Source organism: Anomaloglossus baeobatrachus, chromosome 3 (assembly GCF_048569485.1).
Source record: "Anomaloglossus baeobatrachus isolate aAnoBae1 chromosome 3, aAnoBae1.hap1, whole genome shotgun sequence".
NCBI classification, from domain to species: domain Eukaryota; kingdom Metazoa; phylum Chordata; class Amphibia; order Anura; family Aromobatidae; genus Anomaloglossus; species Anomaloglossus baeobatrachus.
The window spans coordinates 110,048,805-110,072,247 of NC_134355.1; the positions used below are offsets into that span (position 1 = coordinate 110,048,805).

The following is a 23,443-nucleotide window of genomic DNA, read 5'->3' on the forward strand; positions in this document are numbered from 1 at the left end:
CAACCTGCTAATGACACTCTGTGATACTCTAAGCTCAAGTGGACTCTTCCGTCTGAGAACATCCTGCTTGAAGCCTTGTAATGGTGCGGTCCTGTTGATCAATTGTTAGGTGTCGTCTTGATCTCATAATGTCAAAATGTGAACAGCTTAATGAGAAGGACTGTTTAATACAAATTCTAAATGAACTCCAAAATGTATTGGGCGATTCATGGATCAAGCACCTGTTGTGAATTTTGCTATTAAGTTCTTTGTTGAACAGCAAGTTGTGCAAAAAAAATCCCGAGACATCAAGCAGTTGGACATGTGCATTCAAAAGAGTAGAGAAGGTCCCATTCAGTTCAGCTGAAAAGGTTAGAGGGCATTTTAGGATCATCCTAAAATTTCACCTGAAAGACAAATATCCATAACTTTTTGTGAGTAGAGTATCACTCAGTGTGCTCATTTTTGCAGATGGACTTCCCCCTGCATGTAAATGGGGTATATAATGTGCAGAATATCAGCAGATTTTCTGAGTTTAGATATAAAATCATTACACATGGTCTATTCACACCTGTCTTTGCATGTATACACGTGTACTGTAACATCTTCTGTACTATTGGTTGTGTTCTTCAGTTTCCCCCATATGCCACAAATGAGATTGGAAAGGTCATGGGAATGAACAGGAGAGAACTTGGTCATGGTGAGTAAAGGCTCATCAACATATTGGCATTAAAATGAATCTGTCGAGGGGGATTTCCAGAGAATAGGGGGCCCAGCTTATCTTCACACTGAATTTTTATAACCTGTAGTGAGGGCACCTTAGTATGCTATTTATATTTAATTCTATTTTTCAACCTTATTTTTAATATTAAATTCGTAATACAGCCATGATTTATCTACAAGGTGTATTTTCAATTTTCTGCTATTGTTGGCATTTTTATTAGATTTATACTTTAAAGCATTTGCCTTTGGTGTATGGCATTGACTATTAAAGGGAATTTGTCATTAGAATTTTCCCTTCCCCCATGACAGCACCACTAGAGATTGAGGTCCGCCCATCCAGAACAGGAAACCACTAAATAGAAAGGTGGCACCTCTCATCCGCATCAGTGGGAGACCTCACACTGGCGGTTTGGGTCCGAGGGCTGATCCGATGCTGGAAGCACGGCCTACCTGCTGTGGCGTCGCACGTCGGCCCTGAAAGCATCTCCTCAGGGCTTCTGTGGTGGTGGGTGCAGGCATGGCTGGGTCGGACGGATCCTCTGCCTGACGACAACCCAGGCCTGCGTGTACACACATCTTCCACTGTGTGTGGGTTGTCCTATCACGAAGCATGTTAGGGTGAAAGTCCTGGAAGTGGCATTGTAAGCAGAGTGTTTGTTTGCATGCTGCCAGGGTTAAAAAAGAAAAAAATATCTGTTTTTCTCTTATCTCTGTGCCAGCTTTTGTTTACTCATTCTGAAGAGATTTTTATGCTCTGTGATTAACATTGTGCAAAGCAGATGGGCACGCCCCTGGCTGTGATTGACACCTCAGTCAATGCACAATCTCTATTGGCTAGTGTGGGTGTGGACACCTCCCAGCTCTGCTACACTCAATTCTGAGATAAAGTCAGAACAGCTGCACACAGTGATCTAAGATAAACCTGGTTACTTTCAGAATCTCTTTGCCTACATTATGCTCTCAGTTGAAGTAGAAAAAACCCAGAGATTCCCTTTAAGTAGTTGTCCTCATTATTCTAATAATGCTGATAGTCTTTACATGTTATATACTGGTCATTGTAAAACTATTACTGGGTGCACAAAACCATAACGTCTCTCCAGCAGCTCGCAGTGTGTCAGCATTGCATCTTAGTTGTTTGATTGGGGGCGCTGGTGTATGCACTACATATTAGTAAGAGATGTGAATATATTCACATTATAAAGGGAATACTTCAGGTGTATATACAGTGCAAAGTGTATACAGCAGTTTGTGTATATGTATATACTTCCTGCTGTATATGTACAGATGTGAAAGGGAAGCTGGGGCTGCACGGAGTGCAACCCCACTAAAAAGTAGTGGCCAACCCCTTTAAGCTTTATTTGTATATAAGTTAAAACATTGATTTTTTTCAGTAAGGGATCAACAGATTGTATCAGTAAAAGTGTGGATGACTCTTGAAAAAGCAACATGAACATATAAACCATTTTGGGGGTATATCGCTCTGATGGATTCCTTTTGGTTTGCTCTGCAGGGGCTGACCGTGTGTTCATCAGATGTTTTCTGGATTCTGTGAATGATTTCTGTGTTATTCTTGTAGGTGCACTAGCAGAGAAAGCCTTGAAGTCAGTAATACCCAAAGATTTTCCCTTCACAATACGAGTGACTGCAGAAGTATTGGAGTCCAATGGTGAGCAACTGTGTGTGATGCCAAATAATTGTATTATATATCTTCTTTGTTAAAGGGAACCTGTCACCAGTTTTGGGGCCAATAAGCTGCAGCCACCACCAGTTGGCTCTTGCATACAGCATTCTAGCATACTGTATATAAGAGCCCAGACACTATGTAGAACATAAATATCACTTTATGTTTACCTAAACGGTCGCTGCGGTGGTGTTTGGTCATATGGGCGTCTCCGGTGCCGGCGCCTCCTCTTCCAGCCATCTTTGTCGTCCTTCTGAAGCCGGGGTGCATGACGCATTTTACATCATCCACACACGTCGGCATTGAGGTCCTGCGCCGGCGCACTTTGATCTGCCCTGAGCAGGGCAGGTCAAAGTATTGTAGTGTGCCTGCGCAGTACCGGCGAATGTGTATTACATAGGACGCATCATGGACCCCGGCTTGAGAAGGAGGATGAAGATGGCCGAAAGAGGAGGCGCTGGCACCGGAGAACGAAGACGCCCACATGATCCAACGCCACCGCAGCTACTGCTTAGGTAAGTATTCTAAAGGGATTTTTACGTTCTATACAGTGGTCTGGGTTCTTATATACCACATGTTAGAATGCTGTTTATAAGAGCCCACTGGTAGCTGCAGCTTATAGGCCCCAAATCTGCTGACAGGTTCTCTTTAATAAAGCACACATTTGTTTTTCCCCTACTTACACCTTATTAATAGTATTCTAGCCCTTAATGGCTCATACATACACTATATGGACAAACATTTTGGGACACCCATCTCAATCGTTGAATACATGTTGATTGTTAAGTTCCATTACCATAGGAGTATAACATCCAGCCTCTCCAAACTGTGCACTAGGAGCTTCGCCTCATGGATTTCAATTTTTTTTCCATGCAAGCCTTACATTACCAAGCACAATCGTAAGTGTCAAATGGAGTGGAGTGCTTGCCTGGTCTACATGGATCCCAGACCTTAAACTCATCAGCCACAATTATGATGAATGAGAATGTTTATTGCAACTGAGCACTGATTTCCAGCATCAGGGGGTGACATCATGAAGGCTGTTCTAGATGAAAGGGAAAAACGTCCCACAGACACATTCAAAAGTGTTGTACAAAACCTTCCCAAAAAAGGAAAAGCCCTTATAGCTGAATAGAGGGGTTCTTGATAATGCCCATGTATTTGGAGTGAGATGTCATAAAAGTTCCCGTATGGGAAATGTTAGTATCCCAATACTTTTCTCTATATAGTGTAGGTGTAATGTTTGTAGTTACTGCTCTTCACAATAAACAGATATTTCACCACAAGTGTGATCAAAATATCTGGGAGAACGATAAACAGAATAGTTTATGCAATCTGAAGACAGCATGCTGTAAGGGTTAACACACAAAATTCAACCATGCAACTCTTATCAAGGTCTGTGGTATTTACTTGCTATGTTTATTTTAGCTCCAGGAGCTTATCATTGCTGTGACTAGCTGCAGTACAGAAACATTTACGACTGCGCCTTTCTGTGATTAGCAGATCATTTTTATAGACATTGTACATAGAGATCCTGGTGTGGGCGGGTTGCAGCTTTCTCAGCTCTGCTGCATTGCTAAATCTAAAAACTTTGTGTCAGAACCAATGCACCCATTAAACTAAGTGATGCATCATTGGATTCAGGTTCTCTGCACCTACATCATGATCTCAGATGAGGTAGCAAAAACCTCCTGGCAGGTTGCCTTTAAGGTAGATCTTGGTTACAGTCTCTCTGAGCGTCCTCAGTTAAATATCATAAAGTGGATACATTTGCAGGTACAGGGCCAAACTCTTACCACATGGTAGATTTAGCAGAAAGGTTATAATTCCCTCAGATATGGCAGTGTAGTGCAAAAATTTCTATATATTACTAATGGCAAATGTCCAAAATCTGTAACCCGAGAATGGACAAATGACTGTAGACTTGAGAAACGAAGGGGGGGGAGATTCGTCAAAGCTTTTTCAACAGATTTCTGACAGAAGAAATGCTTTGAAAAGTCACGTTTTTTTTTTCCTTATACAACGTGAGGTTGCTCAAAAAATTTCATCTTCGTGTTGGGAAGTGGGTAGTTGGGTGACGGGCCGTGGCTATACCCACTCATCAAATTCTTGATGAACGACAGCATTCGGTACAACATAAATATTAACCAGGAGAGGTTGGCATAAGATTAGTGTCTAGGCATACTTAGAGGGAACCTGTCACCAGATTTTTGAGTTGTAAGCTTAAACTAGCCCCTTAAGCAGCGCTTGTGCTGCATCCTATAAAGGTGCATGTTGTCCCCTGACTCCCCCTGTTCACCCCACAAATACCTATATAATCTCCTGCCATGTATGATGATCCTTGTGTCCGGTCTGGTGGACGTCCTATTTTGTGGCTCCTGTCCTTCCCTTCGGAGCTGATCGCCATCCTCCCTTGATGATTGACGTGGATGACTTCTGCGCCATCCACATAGCCAGGCAAAATCTCGCTCCTGCACAGTCACATTACCTGCGTGAGTCAGCAAGTTCTCTGTGCAGCCGCAAGATTTTCCCCAGCGATGTGAATGACGTCACCTGCATCATGCACGTAGCCAGGCAAAATCTTGCGCTTGCGCAGTGATGTTACCGGCTCGCACAGGTGCACCTTGCTCTGCCCTATTGTGGGCAGAGGCAAAACATAAATGCGCTGGCCACGGTTTTTCTGCTTCCCATAAGTGAGACTTTGCTTGGCTACATTGGTGACGTCATCCACACCGGAGGGCAAAATCTTGCGGGTGTGTAGACAACTCGCCGGCTCTCACAGGTGCACCGATGTTTTAGGCTGTGCCCGCCATAGAGCAGAGTAAAGTGCGTGAGCTGGCTATGTGTCTGTGCAAGCGCAAGATCTTGCCTGGCTACGTGGATGGCGCCAGAGTCGTCAGTCGTTAAAGGAGGATGGTAATCAGCGCCGAAAGGAGGAACAGGAGCCAGAAAGACTGCGTAGGCTGCTTTCACACATCCGGTTTTTGCTGTTAAGCACAATCTGGCAATATGTTGATAAAACGGATCCGGCGCTGGATCCGTTTTATTCCCCATTGACTTGTATTAGTGCTGGATTGTGCCGGATGGCCTTGCATTGCATGCGATATTTCTTTGTCCGGCTGCCGGAAAGGACGCAGCATGCAATGTTTTTTGTCTCCGGCAAAAAACCAGACCATGCTGGATCCGGCGCCATCCGGCATGTTGTATAATGGAAGGCTATGGATGCCGGATCCGTCGTCCTTCGGCATATGACAGAATCCAAGGACTGATCCATTTTTTTTTAACTGAGCATGCTTAGTATCACAACGGATCCATCAAAAAAACGGAAGGAACGCATGGGAAAAAACTGATGCGACGAATCCGTGTTTTCGCAGGATCAGTCGCATCAGTTTTTTCGCCAGATCGTGCCTGACTGCAAAAAACTGATGTGTGAAACCAGCCTAAAGGTGCTAATTTTGGTCCAGAACTATAAAATCTGGTGACAGGTTCCCTTTAACGGCACTTGCCAATACACATGCGCCTCTTCATGAATCGGGAGTATTCCCACCAACACGCCCCTTCATGGAAACCAGGGAGAGAAATGCTGATCTTAATGAATTGCCCTCAAAATGTTTTAAAGTAAAGCGTTTCATGGATGTTGGAGTGCTGACCTTTGTCCATTGGCCAGATTTGCCCGCGACTCTTGCACCTTCTGTATGTCTCCTCGCTGCTTCTTCTCATTTTTCAACTAAACACAGTGGTGGCTGCAGGAGAGTAAGTAATATAAGAAGTTCACACACGCCAACTTTTTAGCAGATATTTCTGCAACCAAGAAATCAGTTCCATATTTCCACTACTACGGAGTGGTGATGTTTCAGCAGCACGTGTGGATTTCTACAATCTGATCAATATCCTAAGATGTTAACTGTACAAGAATGGTGCTATGGCGTTACACACAGCAGCAACTACTTACAGACTCTATAACGGTATCTTTTCTTTTTATTTCCTAGGCTCCTCGTCCATGGCTTCTGCTTGTGGCGGTTCCTTGGCTTTAATGGATGCAGGTATTAAACCGTACAAAGATAACTTCTTTAGCAGATCAATGTGTGACCACTCATTTCAGTAGTTCAAGCGGTTTTCCAAGAAATACTAGTGTTTTTGTTTTTGTTTTTTGTTTTTTTAAATCTTGATAAAGCTTGTTCAGGTTAAAGATAACAAATGGAGCATTTACCCAGTTTAATCTGTCTAATCCCCGTTTTTTGTTGCCAAGCTACAGCAGTGTTGTCATAACTGCAATCACCGCTGCAATCAATCACTGGGTTCAGCGGCTCGGAGACTGCTGCGTAGTGTTCGGCTATAGCAGACGTGACTTCAGCACTGCAACTAAGAGTTAATTTTTATTTTTTCATGTTGGCAAGCCCCGTCATTGAAAAATTAATGGAAAACAGTTTAACCCTTCAATCTTCTGTCTGTTCATTGACCATGGCAAAGAAGGGGGCTTCTTTAGTTGTTGAAGTGAGCAGTCAGTGCTCCGATGACTGTCTCCTCCCTCGATAATAGGACCCCTTTAATTTTTATTTTTATTCAATGAAAATTAGATATGTTTTTCGCATTCTAGAACAAATGATGCAGTTCTTTGTTAGAGCGCTGTTATGTGGATTATTCTGTATTTTCCAGGCGTTCCTATTTCTGCTCCTGTTGCCGGCGTTGCAGTTGGCTTAATTACAAAATACGGTCAAGAAAAACCCGGGGAAATAGAAGATTATCGCATACTGACCGATATACTAGTGAGTACAATTCCTGTTACTACTGTAGCTGAAAGCAAACTGGATGATATTCTTGACCCCAAAACATTTGTGAAAAGCACATAAGCAGATCATTCTGAGCGGGCTTACCGGAGCGGGCAACCCATGCTCCAAATTATTATGGAAATTAGATTTGAGTGTCAAAGTTTTGGGGTTTTTTTGTTTTTCCATTAAACTCATGATCTTGTTTCTCAGAGCTCATTGGATCACTAATGTCAATCTAAGAGACATGTGACTTAGTTTGCCAAGTTAGCCCAATTAAAGGAAAACTGCTTGAAGCACCATTCTAGCGGGGTTTTTTTTTTTTAGCATGCTGGAGTGGTGCTTTGAATCTAAGGGGTACTTTGCATGTTGCGACATCGCTAGCCGATGGTAGCGATGCAGAGCGCGATAGTACCTGCCACCGTCGCACATGCGATATCTTGTGATAGCTGCCGTAGCGAACATTATCGCTACGGCAGCTTCACACGCACTTACCTGCCCTGCGACGTCGCTCTGGCCGGCGACCTGCCTCCTTCCTAAGGGGGCGGGTCGTGCGGCGTCACAGCAATGTCACACGGCAGGCGGCCAATAGAAGCGGAAGGGGCGGAGATGAGCGGGACTTAAATATCCCGCCCACCTCCTTCCTTCTGCATAGCCACTGGAGGCAGTTAAGGAGATGTTCCTCGCTCCTGCGGCTTCATATACAGCGATGTGTGCTGCCGCAGGAACTAGGAACAACATCGTACCTGTTGCTGCAGCGAAATTATGAAAATGACAGACACTACACAGACCACCGATTTACGACGCTTTTGCGATCGTTTATCTGTGCATCTAGGCTTTACACGTTGCGACGTCGTTACTGGCGCCGGATGTGCGTCACTTTCGATTTGACCCCGACGACATCGCAGTAGCGATGTCGCAACGTGCAAAGTACCCCTAAGTCCACTATCACCTGTTGTATACTTGCCTTCTGGCAGCTTCACCTTTTACCAACGTCGATCCGGTCCCACAGCTCCATCTAGTGTCTAACTGCTGTCGAAAAGTGTCAAATAGTGCAATGTCTTGGAGAAGTCCTGAAAACATGAAATATTTTATGCAAACTTAAGCGGAATCAGTTAAAGGCATAATGAGGAAAGTTTTGCCAGACAAATTTATCTTTAAGGGAGCAGCTGATAAAATACCAATACAAAGCATCATCGGGTATTTGAAGCTGTTGGGGCCTCTGGAGTCTTGTGAGCGTCAAGGTATTGGAACGTCTAGAAGTTGTTGTTGTGCATAACCCAACTGTTTGGCCACCCCTAAACAGTGCCCACAAGCAGAAAGGGTTGCATGAAGACTGTTTTAAATTTAGTCGTCTTTACTGATGAGGGCCGTGCAAGTCTGGATGGTCCAGATGGATGGAGTATGCGATAGTTGGTGGATGGCCACTGTGTCCAAACAAGGCTGCGAGTCATGTTTTGTGTCAGAATCCTTGGGAGAGAGCTGGTAAAACCCTTGAGGGTCCCTAAAAATTACTGTTATCATTGGGAGGTTTGTCCAAAAAAATGTGATTTCTGCACTTAGTTGATGATTTGATCATTATACGGAATCATTCACATGGACTATTTAGGAAAATTAGAGAAGAATGGCATTTGCATAATAATTTTTTACACGGTGCACAGTAAGCGCTCTGTTATCACTTCCCCATCCCTTAACTGAAGAATGCTTACACAAAGGTCTCTTCAGTCTCTGAAACATGTAGCTGCTTGACCAACAACCATGGTCAATTCATTCATTCATTCATTCATTTATTTTCCTTTATTCCCCCATTGGGGATCTGCAAAACCTGCCTAGATACCTTGTGCTACTTGGATTTTAATTAGTAAGTTTGCAATAAAGTCTGAAATTTTATCCAAACCTTGGAAGCTGGATTTTTTTTCTTTTTTTCCTCAGTTGTAACATTTAGACTGAAGTTTCCTTGTCCCATGTGTTGGTTTGCAATTTCTGGACCGGCCTAGGGTAGGGCCTCCTGACTAGAGTTGAGCGCGGTTCTAGGTTCGAGGTTCTCCAGTTCTAGGCTCGAGTGATTTTGGGGGCTGTTCGAGATCGAACTAGAACTCGAGCTTTTTGCAAAAGCTCGATAGTTCTAGATACGTTCGAGAACGGTTCTAGCAGCAAAAAGCAGGGCTTTTTACAGCTACAGTGTGCAGGAGCCATCGCTGGCAGCCTGCCAGAAGCTGGTAACCAAGATAAACATCGGGTATCCAACCAAAGCGCTTTGGTTAGTAACCCGATGTTTATCCTAGTTACGTGCAGGAAGCCCAAACTTCCCCGCTCAGCTCGCTCCGCCCCCTCCTGCCCGCGGCATGTACACATGTACACATACACACACACACACATACATACATACATACATACATACATACATACATACATACATACATACACACACACACACACACACACACACACACACACACACACACACACACACACACACACGGTCCCGCTCGGCTTACCTGCGGTGATGAAGTCCCGACCTCAGCGCTGTCACTGTCCTCCATGGCCGCCGCTTGTCACATCACCTCTCGCTTCCGACCCGAGACTGACTAGCGGTGACGTCACGGGCCTCTCGCGATACTTGGTGTGAAGGCGCCGGTCATTGAACTCAGTGACAGGGGCTGTCAGTGTGCTGGAGATCAGCGCAGGTAATGTACCTCGCTGACAGCAGCACTTGTCATCCCCTGCAGTGACCTGGGCTGACCCATTGATGTTAGCTCAGGTCACTGCACTGCTCTCCCAGCCAATGGGGAACATCCTGCTCTTCATTGACTGGGACAGTGTGGATCGTCATGGCAACCCCTTGGATTACACCAGACCTGGATTTGTTTTTCTTTCTAATAAATTGGTTAAAGAGGGAATGTTTTGGGGAGTGTTTTTTCAAATAAAAATGTGTTTGTCGTCTATTTTTTTTTTATTACTGACTGGGTTGGTGATGTCGGGTATCTGATAGACGCCTGACCTCACCAACCCCAGGGCTTGATGCCAGGTGACATTACACATCTGGTATTAACCCCATATATTACCCCGTTTGCCACCGCACCAGGGTGCGGGATGAGCTGTGGCGAAGCACCAGGATTGGCTAATGGATGCGCCACTTCTGGGGCGGCTGCGGCCTGCTATTTTAGGCTGGGGAGAGTCCAATAACCATGGACCTCCTTAGTCTGAGAATATCAGACCCCAGCTTTCTGCTTTACCTTGGCTGGTGATCCAATTTTGGGGGGACCCCTACGTGTTGTTTTTTTTAATTATTTATTTAATTTAAAATAACAGCGTCGGGTGCCCTCAGTTTTGGATTACCAGCCAAGGTGAGGTTGCCAGCTGTGGCCTGCAGGCTGCAGCCGTCTGCTTTACCCTAGCTGGCTACAAAAATAGGGGGAACCCTACGTCATTTTTTTTTTTCATTTTTTTTGGCTAAATACAAAGCTAAGCACCCCTTAGTGCCACATGAAAGGCACCAAAGGGTGCAAAATTACAAAATGCAGGAGAGTGGGACATTATGTGTCTTTCTGCCATTATAATGACAGAAAAGACTGATATGAAGTGCACAAGCACAAGAAAATCACAAGAGCGCTCTACGCTGTGAAAAGCAGTAGAAAATGGCACTGGAGTGAACATGTGACCGCCTCATGTAGGATGAAGCTATGGATCCTGGGTAAATTTATGCATTTACCCTCATTCAGTTTTTTTGCAGTACACAAAAAAAACGGAAGGCACACGGATGACAAACAGATGACATACGGACAGTCTACGGAACGAAAACGGATGCCACACGGATGCACCCGTGAAAAAAAAACGGACTGTTTTTTGCAGACCACAAAAATGGATCGGTCGTGTTAATGTAGCCTTATTCTGATCTGCCATTTATAAACAGCAGGCAGAAATAAGTGAATAACGCCCCCCGGCGTCAGAAAATCTCCGGGGTTTCAGGGCTAGCTGAGACCCTGGAGATCATGATTCAGGACGGTTTTTCCGGTCCCCGCTCACGTGATCACAGGTATACACCGTACACCGATGATCACGTTACAGTAAATGACAGCGCCGGTAAAAAATTATTTATCTCCCATTTGGCATGAACAAACACTTCTCCACTTCTTCACTTCTTCTTCACTTCTTCTCCGTTCTTTTTCTCCGTTCTTTTTCTCCGTTCTTTTTCTCCGTTCTTTTTCTCCGTTCTTTTTCTCCGTTCTTTTTCTCCGTTCTTTTTCTCCGTTCTTTTTCTCCGTTCTTTTTCTCCGTTCTTTTTCTCCGGTCGGTCTACCCATTAGCTCTGCCATGCATAGTGTAGCTCTACACCTACTGCACATGTTACTTTATGATTGACATCTCTTTCGTACCAGAGCTGTCTAAGCCTACTCTGACCCCATATTTGTCATTACTATATTGTCCTTGTACTGTATTATGACATTTGTATCATGTGTTTCATTTCTTGCTGTGTTGCAATTTTTTTGCTGCATCCCAATTGTACCTCTACATTGTTCGAGTTTATGTTATTGTTCTCTCACTCTTATGTGATACTGATTATTGTCATTTTTCATGATTACATGCAGATAAGTCTAATCTGACGAAGGCTCAGGCCGGAACGTCATTTGTAACTTGTTTTGGACAAAAACATATATGCTTATGAAAAAAAAATTTTTCTTAATACGGACCAATAAAGAGTGATTTTGCATTACTATCCGTTGTGACTTACTGACTTAGTCTGGGAGATTTAGAGTGCCGAGGTTACTCACTAATTTTATCTATTATTACCTCTGAGCACCTATATACCAGTGAGCAGAGCTTCCTCTACAGTAGTTCTCCTGATTAGGCATGCCCTTACCTCATGAGCAGGGCATTGCAGCTTTGGTAGCAACCATTACGACATGGACTCTGCTGCTGTGGACCCGGGGAGAGTGAGTGCAGATTCATTGCACCCACACTCCTCACATGAAGGATCCGCACTCCTAGAAAATGGGGGATACGTTCCCTGAGTGTCTCCCCCCCATATTCTAGACGGTTCAGAGTCGTCGTGGGACCCCTTTTTTTTTCTTCTTTCAATAAATTGGTGAAAGAGGAAATGTTTTGGGGACTGTTTTTTCAAATAAATTTCTTTTGTCGATTTTTTTTGTTAGTACTGACAGTTTATGATGTTGGGTATCTAATAGACGCCATGACATCACAAACTGCTGGGCTTGATCTCAGGTGACTTTACAGCTAGTATCAACCCGATTTATTACCTCGTTTGCCACTGCACCAGGGCACGGGATGAGCTGGGGTGAAGCGCCAGGATTGGCGCATCTAGTGGATGCGCCACGTCTGGGGTGCCTGCGGCCTGCTATTTTTAGGCTGTGAAGGCCCAATAACTATGGACCTTCCCACCCTGAGAATACCAGACCACAGCTGTCCGCTTTACCTTGGCTGGTGATCCAATTTGGAGGGGACCCTACTTTTTTTTGTGTAATTATTAATATTTATAAAATAATTATAAAAAAGAGTCTGGGGGGACCTCCACATTGGATCCCCAACCACGGTAAAGCTGCCAGCTGTGGTTTTCAGGCTACAGACGTCTGCTTTACCCTAGCTGGCTATCAAAAATGGGGGGACCCAACGTCATTTTTTTTTTTAACTATTTTTTAAATAGAAAAAATTAATGGGCTTCCCTGTATTTTGATTGCCAACCAAGGTAACGACAGGCAGATGGGGGTGGCAACCCATAGCTGTCTGCTTTATCTGCGCTAAGAATCAAAAATACCGCGGAGCGCTATGTCATTTTTTTTTAAAGATATCTTTTTACAGCACTGTGATGTCCAGCAATCAAAATACAGGGAAGCCCATTTTGTTTTTAGTTATTTAAATAAATAATTAAAAAAAATATATATGGGCTCCCGCTGCATTTTTCTTTATCGTTCCTTATGGGAGACCCAGACCATGGGTGTATAGCTTCTGCCTCCGGAGGACACACAAAGTACTACACTAAAAAGTGTAGCTCCTCCCTCCGAGCATATACACCCCCTGGATAACCAAATCTAGCCAGTTCAATGCTTTGTGTTCAGGAGGCACACTTCCACACATGCATTCTCATCTGATTTTTGATTTTAAAGAGGGTGATGCGGATGTTAGTGATTTGATTGCGTCCATTAATTCCGTACTGGACCTCAATCCGCCAGTATCAGAGGAGCAACCCTCTCTGGCAGAAAAGCACCAGTTTACCTTGCCTAAGAGAACAAGGAGTGTGTTCTTTAACCACTCCAGTTTTCAAGCCACTGTGTCCAAGCCCAGAGCCTGTCCTGACAAACGCTTCCCAAAGCGTGGTTCTGATGACCGTTTTCCCTTTCCACCAGAGGTGGTCAAGGAGTGGGCTCACTCACCAAAGGTAGACCCTCCGGTGTCTAGACTCTCAGCCCGGACAGTTGTATCTGTGGCTGATGGCACCTCACTTAAGGATCCCACTGACCGCCAGGTTGACCTCCTGGCCAAGTCTGTCTATGAGGCGGCAGGGGCCTCGTTCTCCCCATCCTTTGCAGCAGTGTGGGCTCTCAAAACCATCTCTGCTTCCCTAGAGGAGATGCATTCCCTCACTAGGGACTCTATGCCTGAATTGGTTGCCTTAACTTCCCAGGCTTCAGCCTTTTCAGTCTACGCCATGTCTGCCATGCTGGAGGCTTCTCACCGCACTGCGGTGGCCTCCGCTAATTCCCTCGCTATCCGCAGGATCTTGTGGCTTCGACAGTGGAAGGCAGATGCTTCCTCAAAGAAGTACCTTGCTGGGCTCCCATTTGCTGGGTCCCGGCTGTTCGGTGAACAACTGGATGAAATAATTAAGGAGGCTACTGGCGGGAAGAGTACTTCCTTGCCACAGACTAAAACCAGGAAACCTGTCCAGGGCAGGAACCAGTCGAGGTTTCGTTCCTTTCGTTCCTCTAACTGGTCGTCCTCTAAGCCCTCGGCCTCGTCCACTAACTCAGCCAAGGACCAGAAGCCCACCTGGCGCAAGAAGCTGCGTCCACAAAGGTCCGCAGGAGCTGCTGCCACCAAGGCAGCCTCCTCTTGACTATCTGGCCGAGCCAGCAACGTCCTTGGTCGGTGGCAGGCTCTCCCACTTTGGCGACGTGTGGTTTCAACACGTCTCCGATCAGTGGGTGTGGGATATCATCTCCCACGGCTACAGGATAGAGTTCTCTTCCAGCCCGCCAAACAGATTTTTTCTGTCAACTCCCCCCTGCTCCAAGGCCGCCGCCTTCTCTCAGGCCGTGGCATCCTTACAGGCCAACGGAGTAATTGTACCGGTTCCCGCCAGGGAACGGCTCAGAGGTTTTTACTCAAATCTCTTCCTAGTCCCCAAAAAGGACGGTTCCTTCCGGCCCATCCTGGATCTCAAGCTTCTCAACAAGCATGTTCAGGTGCGGCATTTTCGCATGGAGTCTCTGCGATCAGTCATTGCCTCAATGACCCAAGGAGATTTCCTGGCATCCATCGACATCAGAGATGCCTATCTGCATGTGCCAATTGCAGTTTCACACCAGCGTTGGCTACGTTTTGCAATCGGAGAGGAACATTTCCAATTCGTGGCTCTCCCCTTCGGGTTAGCCACGGCCCCTCGAGTATTTACCAAGGTCATGGCAGCAGTGGTTGCGGTTCTGCACCTCCAGGGGTTGGCAGTGATTCCTTAACTGGACGACCTTCTTGTCAAGGCTTCATCCAGTGCAGACTGTCAGCGGAGTGTCTCGCTCACTCTCGCCACGCTTGTTCAATTCGGGTGGCTTGTCAATCTGCCCAAGTCCACTCTGACCCCGACCCAAAAACTTACGTACCTAGGGATGCAATTCGATACTCTGCCGGCACTTGTGAAGCTGCCCTTAGTCAAACAGCAGTCCCTCCATCTGGCGGTGCGCTCTCTGTTGAGGCCCCGCCGTCATTCCATCAGGCACCTCATGCAGGTGCTGGGTCAGATGGTGGCGTCAATGGAAGCGGTTCCCTTTGCCCAGTTCCATCTGCGTCCTCTGCAGCTGGACATTCTCCGCTGTTGGGACAAGCGGACTTATTCCTTGCACAGGTTGGTGGCTCTGTCGCCACAGCCCAAGAGCTCTCTTCAGTGGTGGCTTCGGCCCCTCTCTCTGTCCCAGGGACGCTCCTTCCTGATCCCGTCCTGGGTGATTCTCACCACGGATGCCAGTCTATCCGGCTGGGGAGCAGTATTTCTCCACCACCGAGCACAGGGCACTTGGACTCCGTCCGAATCAGCCCTCTCGATCAATGTGCTGGAAATCAGAGCTGTGCTCCTAGCTCTCGTAGCCTTTCACCACCTGTTGGCGGGCAAGCACATTCGAGTCCAGTCAGACAACGCGACAGCAGTTGCCTACATCAATCACCAGGGCGGGACTCGCAGCCGCCTGGCAATGTTGGAGGTTCAACGCATCCTTCAGTGGACGGAGGACTCCAAGTCCACCATATCCGCAGTCCACATCCCAGGCGTGGAAAACTGGGAGGCAGATTATCTCAGCCGTCAAACCGTGGACAGCGGCGAGTGGGCTCTGCATCCGGCAGTGTTCCGGTCGATCTGCCGCAAGTGGGGCACTCCGGAAGTGGATCTAATGGCATCCCGGCAAAACGACAAGGTCCCGGTTTACGTGGCTCGCTCCCACGATCCCCAAGCCTTTGCAGCGGACGCGCTGGTTCAGGATTGGTCCCAGTTCCGTCTGTCTTATGTGTTTCCCCCTCTAGCTCTCTTGCCTAGAGTCCTGCGCAAGATCAGAATGGAGGGCCGTCGGGTCATCCTCATTGCTCCAGACTAGCCCAGGCGAGCTTGGTACCCAGACCTGCTCCGTCTGTCCGTAGAGGTGCCGTGGCATCTCCCGGACTGCCCAGACCTTCTCTCACAAGGTCCGTTTTTCCGCCAGAATTCTGCAGCTCTCAGATTGACGGCGTGGCTCTTGAGTCCTGGATCCTGACGGCTTCCGGCATTCCTCCCGAAGTCATCTCCACTATGACTCAGGCTCGGAAGTCTTCCTCGGCCAAAATTTACCACAGGACTTGGAGAATTTTCCTGTCCTGGTGTCGTTCTTCCGGCCATGCCCCTTGGCCTTTTTCCCTGCCGACCCTTCTGTCCTTCCTGCAGTCTGGTCTGCAACTAGGACTATCCCTCAATTCCCTCAAGGGACAGGTCTCGGCTCTGTCAGTGTTGTTCCAGCGGCGTATCGCCCGGCTGGCTCAGGTGCGCACCTTCATGCAGGGCGCATCTCACATCATTCCGCCTTACCGGCGGCCTCTGGATCCCTGGGACCTTAATCTGGTCCTCACGGCCTTGCAGAAACCCCCTTTTGAGCCTCTTAGGGAGGTTTCTTTGTTTCGACTTTCACAGAAAGTCGTCTTTCTGGTGGCCATAACTTCTCTCAGGAGAGTCTCTGATTTGGCTGCGCTCTCTTCGGAGTCACCTTTTTTGGTTTTTCACCAAGACAAGGTGGTTCTCCGTCCGACTCCGGACTTTCTCCCTAAGGTGGTGTCTCCTTTCCACCTTAACCAGGACATTTCATTGCCTTCCTTTTGTCCGGCTCCTGTGCATCGCTTTGAGAAAGTGTTGCATACTTTAGATCTGGTGCGGGCGCTCCGGATCTATGTGTCACGCACCGCTGTTCTTAGGCGGTGCACCTCTCTTTTTGTGCTGACCACAGGTCAGCGCAAGGGTCTCTCTGCTTCTAAACCAACCCTAGCTCGTTGGATTAGGTCGGCCATATCCGATGCCTACCAGTGTACTCAGGTGCCTCCCCCGCCGGGGATCAAGGCGCACTCGACCAGAGCTGTCGGTGCCTCTTGGGCTTTCAGGCACCAGGCTACGGCTCAGCAGGTCTGTCAGGCTGCCACTTGGTCTAGTCTGCACACCTTTTCGAAGCACTACCAAGTGCATGCTCATGCTTCGGCAGATGCGAGCTTGGGCAGACGCATCCTTCAGGCGGCTGTCGCCCATTTGTGAAGTTAGGTTTTGCCTACTTCTCAGTTTTCTGTTTATTTCCCACCCATGGACTGCTTTGAGACGTCCCATGGTCTGGGTCTCCCATAAGGAACGATGAAGAAAAAGAGAATTTTGTTTACTTACCGTAAATTCTTTTTCTTATAGTTCCGACATGGGAGACCCAGCACCCTCCCTGTTGCCTGTTGGCAGTTTTCTTGTTCCGTGTATTTTCACCGGCTGTTGTTGTAGACAGAGGTTCTGGTTGTTCCGGGTTTTGCTCTGTCTCTACTTGTGGGTGGATGTCCTCCTTCAGCTTTTGCACTAAACTGGCTAGATTTGGTTATCCAGGGGGTGTATATGCTCGGAGGGAGGAGCTACACTTTTTAGTGTAGTACTTTGTGTGTCCTCCGGAGGCAGAAGCTATACACCCATGGTCTGGGTCTCCCATGTCGGAACTATAAGAAAAAGAATTTACGGTAAGTAAACAAAATTCTCTTTTTTGTATTGCTAGCTAAGGGTAATCCAAGCAGCTACTGGCTGCTAACCCCCACTGCTTGGTGTTACCTTCACTGGCAATGGAAAATCCAGGGAAGCATTTTTTAATTTTTTGGCCAAAAAACTACAAAAAAAAGGACGTGAGCTTCGCCATATTTTTGTATGCTAGCCAGGTATAGCAGGCAGGTGCTGGAAGAGTTGGATACAGCGCCAGAAGATGGCGCTTCTATGAAAGTGCCATTTTCTGAGGCGGCTGCAGACTGCAATTCGCAGCAGTGGGGCCCAGAAAGCTCAGGCCAACCTGTGCTGCGTATTCCAATCCCCAGCTGCCTTGATGTACCTGGCTGGACACAAAAATGGAGCGAAGCCTACGTTATTTGTTTTCTAATTATTTCATGAAATTCATGAAATAATAAAAAAAGGGCTTCCCTTTATTTTTGGTTCCCAGCCGGGTACAAATAGGCAACTGGGGGTTGGGGGCAGCCGTACCTGCCTGCTGTACCTGGCTAGCATACAAAAATATGGCGAAGCCCACATAATTTTTTCAGCAAAAAACTTCTGCATACAGTCCTGGATGGAGTATGCTGAGTATGCTGAGCCTTGTAGTTCTGCAGCTGCTGTGTGTCTGTATGGAGAAGAGCAGACAGCAGCTGCAGAACTACAAGGCTCAGCATACTCCATCCAGGACTGTATGCAGAAGTTTTTTGCCCACCAAAAAAATGACGTGGGCTTCGCCATATTTTTGTATGCTAGCCAGGTACAGCATGCAGCCACGGGCTGCCTCCAACCCCCAGTTGCCTATTTGTACCCGGCTGGGAACCAAAAATATAGGGAAGCCCTTTTTTTTTTAATTATTTCACTTATTTCATGAAATAATTAAAAAACAAATGACGTGGGCTTCGCCCCATTTTTGTGTCCAGCCGGGTACAACTAGGCAGCTGGGGATTGGAATCCGCAGCACAGGTTAGCCCGAGGTTTCTGGGCGCCTCTGCTGCGAATTTCAGTCCGCAGCCGCCCCAGAAAATGGCGCTCTCATAGAAGCGCCATTATCTGGCGCTGTATCCAACTCTTCCAACAGCCCTGGAGCCGGGTGGCTTGTTGGGTAATCATGAGTTAATACTGTCTTTGTTTTACTAGCCAGTATTAAGCCAGAGATTCTTAATGTCAGGCACGTTTGACCCGGCCATTAAGAATCTCCAATAAAGGGTTAAAAAAAAGACACCACACAGAGAAAAAATACTTTAATAGAAATAAATACACAGACACATTAGAGACTCCATCTTTATTACCCCCTGTCAGCCCAATAAATCCCCAATAAACCAGTGCTGATAAGAGGTTTTTAATAGAGGCTTAAATTATAAGCAGCAATTTCAGCGTTCCAAGTGCCTTTAAATGAATTTGAAGAAACTGCACTTCAGGATTGTAGTGAGGATTGTAGTGAGGATGAGGTGCCCCAGCCCATTACTTGATGGGCTGGGGCACCTCATCCTCACTACAATCCTCACTAGTGTAGTAGTAGTGACGATTGTAGTGAGGATGAGGTGCACCAGCCCATCATGGGCTGGGGCACCTCATCCTCACTACAATCCTCACTACAATCGGGAAGCAGCGTGCAGCCTTCACTCCGTGAGTGATCAGTGCTGCTAGCGGTAACAGCGGTAACGCTGACAGACGCGTTACCATAGCAACGGTGCTCCCGGAGCCGCGGTTAGCGGTGACGTCACCGCTAACTGCGTTGCTATGGCAACGGTAATCTCCGTTAATGACCGGCTGTGTCAGCCGGTCCCTAACGGAACGGGGAGTCGACCGTGTGCTAGAGCATATCGCCGGTACACGGTGATACACAAATGTGCACCGTGTACCGGAGAGATGCACTCGCAGGTCCTACATGACGTGTCATAGTCATGTGACCAGTCTGTAGCCAATGAGATAATAGCCACGTGACTGGTCACATGGCTATTTTGACGTCACGATAGGTCCTGCTTCTCTGCTGGCAGTGCCGGTCACCGGGAGGATTCAGCGATCATCGGATGGAATAGCGGCAGGAGACAGAGTGCAGAAGGGATCGCGAGGACCGGTAAGTGTTATGGCAATGTTTATTAACTGTTTGTGTACATTTATCATGCATTTTTATGTGTTTGTGATTGCCTCCCATTATAGCCTATTGGTTCTAGTTCGGTTCGTCGAACGTTCGACGAACCGAACTCGAACGGGACCACCGTTCGGCGAACCGACCTCGAGCCGAACCGCGACCGGTTCGCTCATCTCTACTCCTGACCCAAACTCAACAGTTTTCTTGGCATGTTTGTAGCTTGCGAGTTCTGGTCAAGGTAGACCCGAAATTCCAGCCAATACTCAAGCAGCCTTAGTGTGACCTGTAAAATGAGGGCAATTACAGAAATCTACACAAATTCATTCAGCGGAACAAAAATGTTCAAAATGTTTACGTCTTTTTTTTTTTTTTTTTTGTTAACTGGACACTGGAAAGAATTTTCCTATTTTTACAGACTATCAAGTGATTTTCTAGATGTCTGGCAATGCTGGTGTGTTCACTCTCAACATAGATTGAGTCTATACATTGCTCATGTGCCAAGGCTCAGTTAAGCGCTTCAGCCACTTTTTCTGCAAATACTTCTTTTTTTTATTTTTTTTATTTTTTTTTAAGACATTAAACACTCATAATTCTGAACTGTGACTAGGATATGTCAAAAGCTGACAAAAAAAAGGTTCTGTTGGGTTTCTTGGCTCTTATTGTAATGAATGGGATCTTTCCACAATACCAGCTGTATATCAGACAGCTGCCTCAGATGTCAGGCCAGGCAGAAACTAAATTTTTATATTAAATAGGCTTTGCAGGACGCTGTTTTTGTCGTGTAATGGATCTGTTTTCAGCATGAATCCTGTTTCTCTGTCCCTTCTAACATAGCAAAAATGCAGTATTTTTACTGAAATTTGAAAGAGAATACCCTTAAACTGCATTGTACACATTTTTTTTCTTTTCAGTGGATTTCACCTGTAGCCTACCTGGCAAAACGCTCAAAAAGAATGAGCATGTGCACAGCAATGTACAAACAACTTGCTGGTTACATATTCCATCTTCTGTCCCTTCTTTTTACCTCTTTAAGCTTGAAAAGTGCCTTAAGGCCTCTTTCTTTGTCGCTCCATTGGGAGACCCAGACAATTGGGTGTATAGCTTCTGCCTCCGGAGGCCACACAAAGTATTACACTGAAAAGTGTAACCCCTCCCCTCTGCCTATACACCCTCCCGTGCATCACGGGCTCCTCAGTTTTATGCTTTGTGTGGAAGGAGGCACACATCCACTCATGCATTCCCATTTTAGTCAGCAGCAGCTGCTGATTTTATCGGATGGAAGAAAAGAGGGCCCCCACAGGGCCCCCGGCATGCTCCCTTCTCACCCCACTACGTCGGCGGTGCTGTTAAGGTTGAGGTACCCATTGCGGGTACAGAGGCTGGAGCCACATGCCGTTTTCCTTCACCATCCCTTAGAGGCTCTGGGAGAAGTGGGATCCTGACCGGTCATCCATTCACTGGGACCGGGCTCCTATGTATCCTCAGGGACAGAGCCCTGCATCTAAAGGTACTCTGTGTCCCCATGGGGACTGTGCATGGAGCGCTTGTTTCACAGACGCTGCAGCAGCTGCTGGTTTGTGAAGACCGGGACTTCCGCGTCGACCGAGCCTGTTTGTCGGCCGCGGTATTAAATTTAGTCCCCGGCTTCATTGCGGCCTAGTACCATAACTCCCGCCCCCGGGCCTGCCAGTCAGGGGTAAGGGCGGGACGGTCGACCTGACGTCGGCAGTGAGGGCTGGAGCATACTTTAGGTTTCCTCCCCCCCCCTCACTGATCACTGTGGGGCCCCAGATTCCCGCACTTTACTAGTCGCCGCCCACGGCTCCCTCCTCCCCTGAGAGCTCCGGCAGCCATTTTTACACATTCTGCCGGTGGAGGATTTCAGGAACGAGCTCTGCAGCTCTGGGAGACCTAAGGCAGGGAATCTGGTGGACACACACTCCGCTTTGGGCGGTCGGTAAGCCACACCGGTCACCCGGTGCTGGTCCCCCTAGGGTGCCGGAGTATATATATATATATATATATATTTGTATATATTTTCTCTGTTCGGCCGGGTTGTTTACTTTTGGCTATATACCCTCAGTGATCACTCTCCTAGGAGACAACAGCATGTCGTCCACAAGGAGCAAGGGCGCTAAGGCAAAAGGTTTTTTTTTGCAACCTGTACCTCTTGTGGGGCTATGTTACCTGCGGGTTCCACCTACCCTCACTGTGAGCAATGCTCGACCCCTGTTGCACTTGCTCAGCCGGAGCCTCGGTCACTAGTGGGCCCCTCGGATCAGGCAGACCCTCCTGCTTCCACTGTCCAGGCGGCAGGGACAGAGTTTGCAGTTTTTTGCTGAGAAACTCTGAGTCGCTTTCACAATCCATGGCTCAGTCTATGGACAAATGGTCTGCCAAGCTACTAGAAGCCTTGCAGTCCAGACCGGTCCTTACACAGGCCCCGGGCACTGTTGGATCATCGCCTCCAGGCCCCTCTCTGTCTGCGCCGCAGCGTGCTCCTGGGGTGGCCCCTAGGTCTCACGTGGAGGACTCCTGCAGGAGTCGGCTTCGCAGCAGGAGAAACACCAGTTTAGGTTTCCCAAACGTACACCGAGTGCGTTTTTCGATCACTCTAACTTCAGAGATGCTGTCCAGAAGCACAGAGCATTTCCGGACAAGCGCTTTACTAAGCGCCTTAATGACACACGTTACCCCTTCCCCTCTGACGTAGTTAAGGGTTGGGCTCAATGTCCCAAGGTGGATCCTCCAGTCTCTAGACTGGCGGCTAGATCTGTAGTATCAGTTGCAGATGGCTCATCGCTCAAGGATGCCACTGACAGGCAGATAGAGCCCCTGGTGAAATCCATCTATGAAGCCACAGGCGCGTCTTTTGCCCCGGCCTTTGCAGCCGTGTGGGCACTCCAAGCTATCTCAGCTTCTCTGTCTGAGATTAATGCGGTCACACGTACCTCTGCTCCGCAAGTTGCGTCTTTGACTTCTCAGGCGTCGGCTTTTTCGTCCTACGCCATGAACGCCGTCCTGGACTCTGCTAGCCGTACAGCGGTAGCATCTGCTAATTCGGTGGCAGTCCGCAGGGCCATGTGGCTACGCGAATGGAAGGCAGACTCGGCTTCCAAGAAGTTCTTAACCGGTTTGCCGTTTTCTGGCGACCGATTGTTTGGCGAACGATTGGATGAAATTATTAAGGAATCCAAGGGAAAGGACTCGTCCTTACCCCAGTCCAAACCGAAGAAACCTCAGCAACGGAAAATACAACCGAGGTTTCGGTCCTTTCGGCCCTCAGCCAAGTCCCAATCCTCCTCGTCCAACAGGCCGGAGAAGGGCCAGAGGAACTCCTATGCGTGGCGGTCCAAGTCACGCCCCCAAAAAACCGCCGGAGGCACTGCCTCCAAGGCGGCCTCCTCATGACTTTCGGCCTCCCCGAACCGCATCCTCGGTCGGTGGCAGGCTCTCCCGCTTTTGCGACGCCTGGTGGCCACATGTCCAAGACCGATGGGTGAGAGACATTCTGTCTCACGGTTACAGGATAGAGTTCAGCCCTCGTCCTCCGACTCGTTTCTTCGGAACATCTCCGCCCCCATCTCAGGCCGGCGCACTTTTTCAGACTGTGGGCGTTCTGAAGACAGAAGGAGTGGTGATTCCCGTTCCCCCTCAGGAACATGGTCACGGCTTCTACTCCAACTTGTTCGTGGTGCCAAAGAAGGACGGATCATTCCGTCCCGTTCTGGACCTCAAAC

At 47.6% G+C, this 23,443-nt stretch overlaps 1 protein-coding gene across 1 annotated transcript in view; it reads left to right on the plus strand.

The window, feature by feature from the left end:
* PNPT1 (polyribonucleotide nucleotidyltransferase 1) overlaps nucleotides 1–23,443 on the plus strand; it is a 233,576-nt gene that overhangs the window by 154,325 nt on the left and 55,808 nt on the right. Inside the window, exons 16-19 of the mRNA XM_075338095.1 lie at nucleotides 613–679; nucleotides 2,279–2,368; nucleotides 6,373–6,426; nucleotides 7,040–7,149. Coding sequence (XP_075194210.1) covers nucleotides 613–679; nucleotides 2,279–2,368; nucleotides 6,373–6,426; nucleotides 7,040–7,149 — 321 coding nt within the window. The remainder of the gene's footprint in view (nucleotides 1–612; nucleotides 680–2,278; nucleotides 2,369–6,372; nucleotides 6,427–7,039; nucleotides 7,150–23,443) is intronic.